The sequence below is a fragment of the Pezoporus wallicus genome, unplaced genomic scaffold, assembly GCF_028554395.1.
Source record: "Pezoporus wallicus isolate ANWC-B61680 ecotype Strahan unplaced genomic scaffold, APGP_CSIRO_Pwel_v1 contig_7118, whole genome shotgun sequence".
NCBI lineage: Eukaryota > Metazoa > Chordata > Aves > Psittaciformes > Psittacidae > Pezoporus > Pezoporus wallicus.
In genome coordinates this window covers 115,969-128,114 of record NW_026636008.1, presented here as the reverse complement: position 1 = coordinate 128,114, position 12,146 = coordinate 115,969, and the positions used below count along the sequence as shown (strand labels likewise).

The following is a 12,146-nucleotide window of genomic DNA, read 5'->3' as shown; positions in this document are numbered from 1 at the left end:
GGACACACAGCTCAAAACCAGCCACAGCTTCATCTGCTTGCAAATGCAGTGCACAGGATTTTAAGAGATATGGGACACAAGTCCACAACAGAACTATTCCTCATTAGTTCTTCTGCTTTTGGAGCAACTTATTAGTTCAAGCATGAACCAAAAGCTAGTTCTTTACCCTTTGTTACAATAGTACAAAGCACAAGGACAACTCACAATTCCTAGTATTCCTCTGGCCATGATAAGAATGAACGACTGGGCACATTTCAAATCCCTACCAGTTCAAAATAATCTGTGACTTCTGCTTCTTTTCCAAAACCCCAATTAAAAAATAAAAAAAGTTAAAAAAATTGCTTTGAAACAAAAAATGTGTTGAGGTAAGTCTACCACAGCCAAAAGTCAAAGTGTTCACTTCTGCACTCCTCTCCTGCTCCTCTCCAGGAAGCTTCCAGCTCTTGTGGCACCAAAAGCTAAGATAGCAAAAGCAAAAAAAATCCAAGTTTTATTTTCCTAATTTTAGTGGATTTTACAGTGTTCTGTACAACAGACAATCACAAAAGCCAACTCAGGACAAGTGAGGATCAGAAAACAAAACACAGCCCTTACAATTACAGCACACTGGTAATTTAGCTGAAAGTCCAACATGAACATCGTAGGCTAAAACCTTGCTAAGAGCATAACCGATATTAAACTTTACACACTACAGCAGGATCAGAATAATAAATACCAGTAGCTACTGTACAGTTAGTCTATGGAATGATTGGAAGAAGCTCATTTGCCATAAGATTGTGTCAGGTTCATTTAAAGAAAATGAGAGGTCATTTTTTCTATTTGTTTTGACTTTCCACTTTGCTTCTGGGAATCTTTGTTTCAATCTACTTCACAGTGCTGTTCCTGAATGGACTGAAACAGATATATCTGTCATGAACAAAATGACACACACATTAAAACAAGTATCAACAGATTCTCCGAGGACAAATTCTATGTACTATAGTGCCCTAGGTATAGCTGTAACATTTATTTTTCTCCTTCTTAGTAGCTGGTGCAGTGCTGTATTTCAGCTTTAGTCCAAGAAAAATGCTGATAACACATCAATGTTTTAGTTGTCGCTAAGTAGTGCTTACCCCGATCAAAGACTTTTCAGTCTTTTATGCTCTGCCAGTGAGAAGGGGCACAAGAAGCCCAGAGGAAACAGACAGGACACCTGACCCAAACTAGCCAAAGGGGTATTCCATACCACAGCTCGTCATGCCCAGTACAGAAACTGGGGGGGAGTTACACAGAAGGCCCAGATCACTGCTTGGGTCAGGCTGGGTATTGGTCGGCAGGTGATGAACAATTGCATTGTGCATCACTTGTGTTTATTGTTTTCCTTTCCCCTTTTAATTTTATATTCTCTCCCCTTGTTATTTCCCTTATAACTATAATTACTGGTAGTAGAAGTACTTTTGTATTTGTTGTGGTTTCAGCCCAGCCAGTAACTCAGAACTATGCAGCCAATTGCTCACTCCCCCACATCTTCCTCCCCCCACCCCCAAAGGGATGGGGAGAAGAATCAAAAGAACTCCCACAGGTTGAGATAAGAACATTCCAGTAACTAAGGTATAACACAAAACTACTACTTCTGCCACCTATAAGAATAATGAAAAGAGAAATAACAAGGGAAGAGAATATAACCGGTCACCACCCACCCACCGATACCCAGCCCAACCCGAGCAGTGAGCTCACCCTTCTGGGTAACTGCCCCCAGTTTATATACTGGGCATGATGTGCTGTGGTATGGAACACCCCTTTGGCTAGTTTGGGTCAGCTGTCCTGTCTCTGCTTCCTCCCAGGCCTCCCCTCCCTCCTGGCAGACCATGAGACTCAGAAAGTCCTTGGTCAGAGTAAACATTACTTAGCAACAACTAAAAATATCGGTCTTATCAGCGTTGTTCCCAGGCTGAAAGTCAAAAACACAGCACTGCACCAGCTACTAAGAAGGAGAGAAATGACTGCTACTGCTGAACCCAGGACAGTACTATACTTTAATAACTGGAGTGTTCTTATCTCAACCCGTGGGATTTATGTTCTTTTGATTCTCCTCCCCATCCCTCTGGGAGTGGGGGGAAGGGAAAAAGGTGGGGAGCGGTAGAGCAGCTGAATGGCTCCGAGTTACAGGCTAAGCTTAAACCATGACATATAGCAAAAACTGTGAATACATATACTAATTAGTCTGAACAGAGCTCTGCATATTAGAGCTTCATCTGTGATGTAATTATTCCTAGTATGTATTAACAGATCTAATTCTGTAATAAAGTTAAATACTGAAGTACAGAAAAAAAAAATTATGGGGAGTAACTCTGTCAGTGTGCACCATCTTATTGTAATTATAATTACTCTGCATAAGCACAGCATTCCATTTTCATTTCTACAGCTTCTTATGCAGCCATTACAGTGATAATATGCATGCACAGTACAGTGCAAGCTTATTAAAGACATTTTTCAGGCAAAACTTAATTTGCTGTCATTACCTAATCTCAGGGCTGGGAGGGGTTCTCTCAGGGTCTAGGAATGATCTGAAAAACATTTGTACAAACCAACTTCCTGTATGGCTAGTGAACATTAAAATCTCAGTCTTAAAGAACAGAACTTAAATCCACAGTTAGACAAAGCAATATATGACTGGACACCTCTATCATCAACGAGAGACAATTCATACTATATGGTCCTTTTGATGAACTTTTCAAACTCCTATTAAAAATACTCAGGGTCCTAAACCTAGACTTGTACTGGAGCTCCTCAATTTTCAAAAATGTTGTATACCTGCTTTCACCCGTTTTATGACTGGCTCTTATTTTCCTTTATATGCAAGGCCAAAGCTGCTAAGCATAATGATCATGTTTTCTTAAACATTAACATGTGCACTTTGGTCCTCTTAAGTACTTTTTAGAACTGTCCAGTCTGACACTTGAAGTATTTTGAAGGAGATCTGGATGTCATTTGTATCACACATATACATCTGGGTAAGTCTCAGCTTCCTTGCTCTACCCTGGTTCAGGGAAAGGAAAAAAATAAAAAAGCAAGCACACACCAATTTACCTGCTGCTTAAAATAATGTTGATGCTTGGTTTAAACTATGCAGAGTGATGATCAAATACCTCCTACTTAACTGTCAACTTCATATAGCTATGAAGTAAGTCCAGTTTGTAAGGTGTATGGGTGAGGACAAGAATAGACGTATGACTGATACAGTTTTAAAACTAGAACTCTGTAATGTACTTTTACATCAAGAGTCATATCTTCACCAAAAAGGGGGAAAAAAGGGATTTTCCACAAAAATGGCTGAGCAGGACAAAAACAAGAATCAAAGGGAACACTGAACAGAGCACTGCTTGCAGAACTGTTTTTAGGTTGCAACTGCCAGAAAATACTCATGCTAAATGCCACACTATTTACTTGTTTCTTCAGTACAAGTTCTCTAGCAAGCTTCAGCCCCCTGTGTTTTTACAGCTACATCCCACAATATTTCAAGCAAGGCACTAAGATCAGGTGGTAGCACAATCAAGGAGTAAGCACGTCTATCCTAATTAGCTGAAGTTCAATGCACTATTTTCAAATACTTTCACAGATCTCATTCAATAAAGGTTTTTTTAAAAAAAAAAAAAACACCTGCCAAATATATGTATATATACTTGCTGAATGAGTTCTGAAGATTAAAGAAAAGCTGTAGTGAATCTAAGGGAAGTGTCACAACCTTGACGTTTAAAAAAAATGGATACTGATTTCTTACCATCATGAAACTTACCTGCGGGCTTAATACCACATGAAACTGTTTCATTGTATGGGGGGAGCTGTACAAAAAAGAAATGGAAGACAAAGCAACTCTTAACATTTGATACCAGTTTCATTTGAAACATCTGAATCCTTTAACAATAACATCATTAGTAAGGTCTGATTTTCTGAGAGTATGTCTTCTATATTTCTCAAATCCCACACTGTAGCTTCAAGAGTCCTTTCAGATTACCAGTTACTGAAAGATAAAAATTATCTTGGTTACACACCACAGGCTCATCAACTTCTCAAGCAATTTACCTCACAGCATCAGGATCTTCCTTCATCAACAGTAACTCACCATGATTTCAAAATGAGGAACATATCCTCTTTTTAGACAGAAACTAAGGTTGAACAAATGACCTGTGAAAGGATGAAACAAAGTTTTGCACAGACAATAGTCACACCTAAATTTTTCAACTCTCAACCTGGTTCAGCTATAGTGATGTCCTTGAAATGTTTCAATTAAGGTGTATTCTTAACCACATTTAACAGAAACAAAAAATTATGATCGTCAGCCTAAGTAAGTATAACCTAACCACAGCATATACTTATAAACCAGATAGAAACTATGTCTATTATAAAATACTGGCATCATTTTATAGTCTCAGTGGTCAATAGAACCCTTGCTATTGTGTAAGCACAGGTGGGCAATTTCTAATTCCCCCCTCACCTGCCTGCAAACTACCCAGCAGCTGAAAGCCTTTTCCTGTGCCTGCATGAACTGGGAGCTACTGCTACACTGCAGTCCAGCAGCTCTCTGGGTAACAGCTGAACTATTTCTGCAGTGGGAGATAAAACATTGAGTATAGTACAGTTTTATAATGCTATTCTAAATATTCATTGTAATGGTGTAACAAATATCAAAGGCTTCTCCATTAAAGTTTTCAATTCTCTAAAGTTACAGATAATTACATACTGCCTTCTTAAAGCACTGTAGACAGCAGTGCACTGGAAATGGCAAGAAAAATATTCCTAAAATTCTATTATTAAAAAGCACATAAAAAGATCACATACTGTAAATCAATTTATAAACCATACATTAACTTTCCTGGTCAAAAATTAAAATCAGTAGGTCAGAAAAGGCTCCAAGCTATTAAGAGCCTATTATCTATATGAATACTGAACACAGCTCCAATATGTTATAGTTAGAGCTAAAAAAGTTACTCGGAAAGCCTTCAGTCAGCAGTTTATGATAAAACTTGTAATTCTTGTTTTTCTCCAATTCAAAAGGCTTAATAAAATACAAATTATAAAATAAAAAAAAAAAAAAAAAAAAAAAGGAGTGCACCTATTGGTCCCCCATGTATCTGGTTAATCAACAGCACCTATGTGAAAGCAGAGATTTAGATTTCCGAGTCGACCTGTTTCATACAACTGGGTCATCTGAGTCATCTCAGACAACAGGTATCTGATATAACATGCATTAAGAAGTCCATGTATGAAGAGACATTCTAGACAGCTTTTAGCTTTAACTAGTCCCTTGCCTCAGTCCACCCTTCAGTCTATAGGGAAGGGACTTCAGAACACCAGCATCAACAGACACTGGGAATCCCAGGACTGGCACTGCCCCCAACAGAATGTATGTCGAACACCCACCACTGCAGTATTATAATCTCAGTCTTGTCTGTCTTGAATTTCACCTTATTTTTTTTCAGACCACTTTTCTCTGAAATATCTGCACAGTGTAAAACTAATAAGCATAATTTTTATTTCATCATCCAGATAACTGAAACATTGACCTGAACCAGATCAAGGACAAACTTAAAGAACATCGTTCAATACAGTTTTTTACTTTGATAGCTAACTGGTAAGTGGTACACTTGAGACGGTTATAAAATGAAGTAATGCTGGTTCTAATCCCGTAGGTTCATGTTTCCTCAACATACTTCATGAGAATAGCTTTATAGAAGTCAAGGAATGATGCTTTCATCTTCTACAACGTAAGTATTAGCACAGCTGACGTAGGACACTTGAGGTGACACTAGACAGGATGCAAACGTCACACTGCTGCTACTGTATTTAATGGTGGGAAAACAGCAATATAGGCAGAAGAAACAGGTACTACCTGAAAACCTATTCTGCATTACTTCCCACCTACCAGAGAAGATACAAAGCTATCCCTAAAGGCAAGCAGAAGCTCTCTTTTGCTTTCTAAACTTCCCCACCCCATTCCCTTCATGCACCTTTACTGTTTAGCAGTATACTATGCTAATTATACTTAGAAAATTAAGTTGCAGGAAACTAAGTCACATTAACAATGGTCATCAGATTTGTAAAATGCGACAAAAGGATTTCCCCTTCTATAGTTGTAAGTGCTCATTTCCTTTATGTTGAGGGGGGAGGATGGAAGCATGACTTAAATGTTAGAAGGATAAACATGGAACCTAACCTAGAGAAATATTATTTTCCAAGCCTGGAAATTAGGACAATGGCATAATACTCTTCCCTACAAAGTAAAACGGTTTCTTCATTCTTTACCAAGAACTACAAAGAATAAGAATCTACAATACTATCTGTAGTATGTTATAAACTCAAATACACAAAGACAACTGCTTCCACTCTGTAGTTCTCACTGCCACTGTAATTATTTCAATATTGATCCATTTCTCGGAGCTCATGCACAGCCTTCCTTGTATGCAGAGCTCTGATGGTTAGCAGTGCTCCACCTGCCAAAAAAATACTAAGAACCCCTGTGCTTCCAAAGGCTCACAAGACTTAGAAGCCCACCTTACAACTGAGAACACTGCTGAAAAAGTTTTCTCTACATGCACTTCAAAGCTGAGGTAGCAGGGCAGGACAACTCACTTTCCACATCCTATCACTACAGTGTCAGCTGTTCCAGCTCTGGAAGATGACAAGCAGAAAGTGGAATAATTAATTTCTTATTTCTAAAAAATTACTTAACATCCACACAGAAAGAAGACTCCTGTTCAATATCTGCAGTTTGTAAATTAGCAAGCTAAAAGAATGATAAAGAAATAATTTTAGTTTTATATTTCAAATATACACAAAGAGATGGAGCTTTAAAATGTAACTTCTAAAAGAAGTTTAAAGTAGATCTTACCTCAACAGAGCATCGCGGAGTCACAAAGAACTGATTAAATTCATCAGGACTGAATTCCCCAAAAATGTACTAAAAATAAAAGAGAAGCATCTTTGTTACAGAAAGATTTATATGCAATAAAATTAATAAATTAATTATGAATTCTATTAAGATACTAGCATTCCAAAAGACCTGTGTGTTGGGAGCCAGAAACTCATCTGTTACCATCCCAACTCTCATATTAATTCCTTCCCAAGCCTTTAGCAAGGTACTTCAGGCTCTAAAACTGTATACAATGCATTTTCCTTCAAAATCCCACTAGAGATAATCACAGCACAAACTGCACTTCATCCTTTGACCAGTCTTAAACCAACATGTAGGGCAAGAAATTGCATCAATTCATGTACGACCTAGGCACACACTGGTTTACCTTCCAAAACATACATACTTACCCTTCAAACAGGAAAAAAAAAAAAAAACAACAAAAAACCAAGAATTAGTTTTCCAGAGTTCTGCTAAACTAATGAGTTACACAAGACCAATGCTACCACTTACATGAGTGCAGAAGCAGAGAACTGAAACTGCCTAGGTATAGAAAAATACACGATCTAAATATCAGTTTTGGCACAAATCAGTTTGGCACAATATCAGTTTTTGCCTGAAACTCCATAAAATAAACCTAAGATGAAATGTCTTTTCCCAATATTATCTTCCTGTACCCTTCTAGATATTTCACATCTATATTTTTACTTAAAATAAAAAGACCACCAAAAAAAACACAAACGAAAACCACCAAAATACCACCAAAATAGGAGTTAATATTTAGTTTCCAGAAAATGCAACATTCCCAATAAGAAGGCCTTACATGTTGGCATTTCATAGCAACCAGAAGCTTCTATAAACTTATGGTCCAGTTTTAATTCACTGAATACCTTCTGAACACCCAGGACAGCAGAGGGATACTGGGACAGAAAGGAGTCAAACAAGAAGCTGAATAAACTGACAAAACACACAAGTCCACGGGACCTGATGAAATCCAGCCGCCGGTCCTGAAGGAGCTGGCAAAGGAAGTTGCTAAGCCACTGTCCATCATATTTGAAAAATCATGGCAGTCAGGTGACGTTCCCGACGACTGGAAAAAGGGAAATATAACCCCCATTTTCAAGAAGGGGAAAACAGATGACCCTGGGAATTACAGACCAATCGGTCTCAACTCCGTGCCTGGCAAAACCTTGGAACAGATTCTCCTGGAAGGCATGCTAAGGCACATGAAAAACAACAAGGTGCTTGGTGACAGCCAGCATGGCTTCACTAAGGGGAAATCCTGCCTGACCAATTTGGTGGCCTTCTGTGATGGGGCTATGGAACTGATGGTCAGGAATAGAGCAGTTGATGTCATCTACCTGGACTTGTGCAAAGCATTCGACACTGTCCCACACTACATCCTTGTCTCTAAACTGGAGAGAAATCAATTTGACAGGTGGACCACTCGATGGATAAAGAACTGGCTGGATGGCCGCATACAAAGAGTTGTGGTCAATGGCTCAATGTCCAGCTGGAGACCTGTGGTGTCCCTCAGGGATCGGTGTTGGGACCGGTCTTGTCGGTGACATGGACAGTGGGATTGAGGGCGCCCTCAGCAAATTTGCCGATGACACCAAGTTGTGTGGTTTAGATGATACACTGGAGGGAAGGAATGACATCCAGAGGGACCTTGACACACTTGTGAGGTGGGCTGAGGCCAACCTTGTGAAGTTTAACCATAACAAGTGCAATGTTCTACACCTGGGTCGGAGCAATCCCAGGCACAGCTACAGGTTGGGCAGAGAAGAGATTCAGAGCACCCCTGCAGAGGACTTGGGGGTGTTGGTTGATGAGAAAATGAACATGAGCTGGCAGCATGTGCTCACAGTCCAGAAAGCCAACCGTATCCTGAGCTGCACCAAAAGGAGCGTGACCAGCAGGTCGAAGGAGGTGATCCTGCCCCTCTACTCTGCTCTCGCGAGACCTCACATGGAGTACTGTGTACAGTTCTGGTGTCCTCAACATAAAAAGGACATGGAACTGTTGGAACAGGTCCATAGGAGGGCCACGAGTATGATCAGGGGACTGGAGCACCTCCTGTATGAAGGCTAGCTGAGAAAGTTGGGGCTGTTCAGCCTGGAGAAGAGAAGGCTGTGTGGAGACCTCATAGCAGCCTTCCAGTGTCTGAAAGGGGGCTATACAGATGCTAGGCTTGGACTACTGTTGTGGTTTAAACCCTGTTGTCATGTTAGTCATGCAGTCTCCCCTTCCTTGTGTACATTCAGGTTTTTAAGATAGTCTCGAACAAGATCCTCTCCTACAGTGGGCCTAGGTTATTCATTCTCACAGTCCCTGCGTCTGCTTTCCAAGACTTGGGTGGTGTGGTCATAGCCTTTGCCAGTGAAGACTGAGGCAAAAGTCATTGAGAACCTCAGCCTTCTCCAAATCCAGAGTAGCCAGTTCTCCCAATAGCTTCCGGAGGGGGCCTACCTTGTCCCTAGTCTGTTTTTTTTATTTGCTACATACCTATAGAATCCCTTCCTGTTATCCTTAACATCCCTAGCCAAGTTTAATTCTAACTGGGCCTTAGCTTTCCTAACCGGGTCCCTAGCTTCCTGGACAACATCCCTGTATTCTTCCCAGGCCGCCTGTCCTTGCTTCCACTTTTTATAAGCCTATTTTTTCCTCTGAATTTTTAGTCTTACTAACATGAGTGATCATCCTTCTAATGAGTGAATTATTTCTTACCATCCTTCTGATTATCAGTTAGTTTGGAGACAGTGACTCCCAAACATCTGCTAGCTTAGGATACTCCTTGTCTGCCCATCCTGTTTTGCTTGCAAGAAATTTTTTACAAAGGTCACACTGTTCTAAATCTTTGCCAGCTATCAGAAACTTACAGATATGGCTGGTTTCAGCTAGTTTTGGGATTACTGGGGCATCCATCTATGCAAAGGTGAAAAGTGCACCATGAGGAAGACTGCCTACTTCATCTTGAAGACCCTTGCCCACTACCATCAGAGAGCAGTACTCAATTACCAAAAGGGAGGAGACTTATGATAATGAGTACCTAAACTAATTGTAATATCCCTGCCCCCCTCTTGGGAACCTATTGAATATGCATGTTTTTTGTGTAATAAATATCTGCTTGCTTAACCCCTCGGTGTGCAAGTTAGGAGTAGCAATCCCCCTTGCACCCAGTGCCATAATAAACATACCTGCTTTATAACTTTCTTGAGTTGTAGAGTCTGATTCCATGCTTCAATATGCCTTGTTTACTGATGGGTCCTGCCGTATTGTGGGAAAGCATCAGAGATGAAAGGAACTGTATGGAGTCCCCTACAACAAGTTGTAGAAACTGCTGAAGGGTGGGTCAAGTCAGTTTGCAGAAGTGAAAGCCATCCAGCTGGCCTTGGACATTACTGAACAAGAAAAGTATCCAGTACTTTATCTCTCTATTGACTCATGGATGGTGGCAAATGCCCTGTGGGGGTGGTTGCAGCAATGGAAGCAGAGCAATTTGCAACACAGAGGGAAACCCATCTGGGCTGCTGCACTGTGGAAAGATATCACTGCCCAGGTGCAGAACCTGGTGGTGAAGGTAGGCCTCGTACACGCTCATGTGCCCAAGAGTCAGGACACTGAGGAACACCAGAACAAGCAACAAGCGTATCAAGCTGCTAAGATTGAAGTGGCTCAGATGGATTTTGATTGGCAACATAAGGGTAAATTATTTTTAGCCTGGTGGGCCCATGACAGCTTAGGCCAACAGGGCAGAGATGCAACATACAGATGGGCTCATGATCGAGGGGTGGACTTAACAATGGACATTATTGACCAGGTTATTCACAAATGTGAAACGTACTGCAAGTAAGCCAAGCTGTTAAAGCCTCTTTGGTATGGAGGACAATGGCTGAAGAACAAATATGGGGAGGCCTGGCAGACTGTATCACACTCCCATGAACCCACCAAGGCAAGTGCCATGTGCTTACCATGGTGGAAGGAAACACCGGATGTCTGGAAAAATACGCTGTGCCCCATGCCACTGCCCAGAACAACTAAAACGTTGGTATGTTATCAGCATTATTCTCAGACTAAAGCCAAAACACAGCACTGCCACCAGCTACTAGGAAGGAGAAAAATAATTGTTACAGCTGAACCCAGGACATAACTGCAGCTGCAAGTTGTGGAAAACTAAAATCTCTCCCCAAGAGCACCATGGCTAGGTAAGTCACCCACAAAATGCTTTTCACAAGCAATTTGTCAGGGCAGGATTTAAGATAACTAATTTTTTATCTCACTTAATTTTTGTCATCTGGACTCCATCCTGACAATGAATACAAATTAAGGCCCTCAGAAGGCAGTTGAGACCAGCTACGCAGGACTGATGTGCCTCTTTTGAAACCTTGTCTTCCTATCTCAGCCCTAAATTTCAGAAGTGCTGAATGCTTAGAACCACAGGTGAGTGAGATTTAATGTAGAAAGTTTAATATTAATCTCAGTGCAGTGCAAAGTCCTATCAGAACCACTTTCGCCACCAAGAAAAGATAAAAAAGACAATGCAAGACACTACACAAATGTACAAAATGTACAAAAAAAATTTACAAAAACAGTGACAGTAAGAGAAAGCACCACCTGCTGCTTTCACCAAGACCACACAGATTTTATTTGGCTTCTTGTTTTGCTGGATTCACAATCCCACCTCTTGTGCTGCCCCAGTTCTGGCACACACTCAATAATCAGCACAGCGATTATACTCTACCTGAGAGGAAATGATCCAATGATTTTTTTATTTGTTTTCTTCACTGGGGGAAGGAAGGTTAAGAGAGGATGAAGAACTAGCATAAAGCAAAAGATGAAAGCGGCCATGAGTGACAGCAGAGGACTCATTTTACTAGCTGAGACTAACCAAGTTAAAATTTACCTAAACAAAACCATACATATAGAATCATAGAATAGTTAGGGTTGGATCTCAAGAAAAAACAAGACAAAAGGCAAAGAATATTCTTTAGCTATCCAGCTCACTGTGTTACTGTAAAAGTCAGTCAGAGAAACTCTCCAAGACTCAATTTGGAGTTTCAGAAAGCAGGCATTCTTTACTGCAGCACTGGGCGCACACGTGAATCATTTTGCAAAGGTGAGCGCACCTGATACTTGCCAACAGAAGCTATATATTTAGCATACTCCTGCATATTCACAGCTTTTTATAGGAACTAATTATAATATTTGCATCCTAATTACACATTTGCTTTCTTGCTGAGTGGGAGTCTTTGGT

General features: G+C 40.4%; 1 protein-coding gene across 1 annotated transcript in view; it reads right to left on the bottom strand.

Annotated features, from left to right (window-relative positions):
- LOC130593593 (ubiquitin carboxyl-terminal hydrolase 10-like) overlaps positions 1-12,146 on the bottom strand; it is a 48,267-nt gene that overhangs the window by 32,425 nt on the left and 3,696 nt on the right. The window contains exons 3-4 of the mRNA XM_057398856.1: positions 6,869-6,937; positions 3,776-3,821 (exon numbers count right to left, since the gene is read on the bottom strand). Of these exons, the coding sequence (XP_057254839.1) occupies positions 3,776-3,821; positions 6,869-6,937 (115 nt within the window). The remainder of the gene's footprint in view (positions 1-3,775; positions 3,822-6,868; positions 6,938-12,146) is intronic.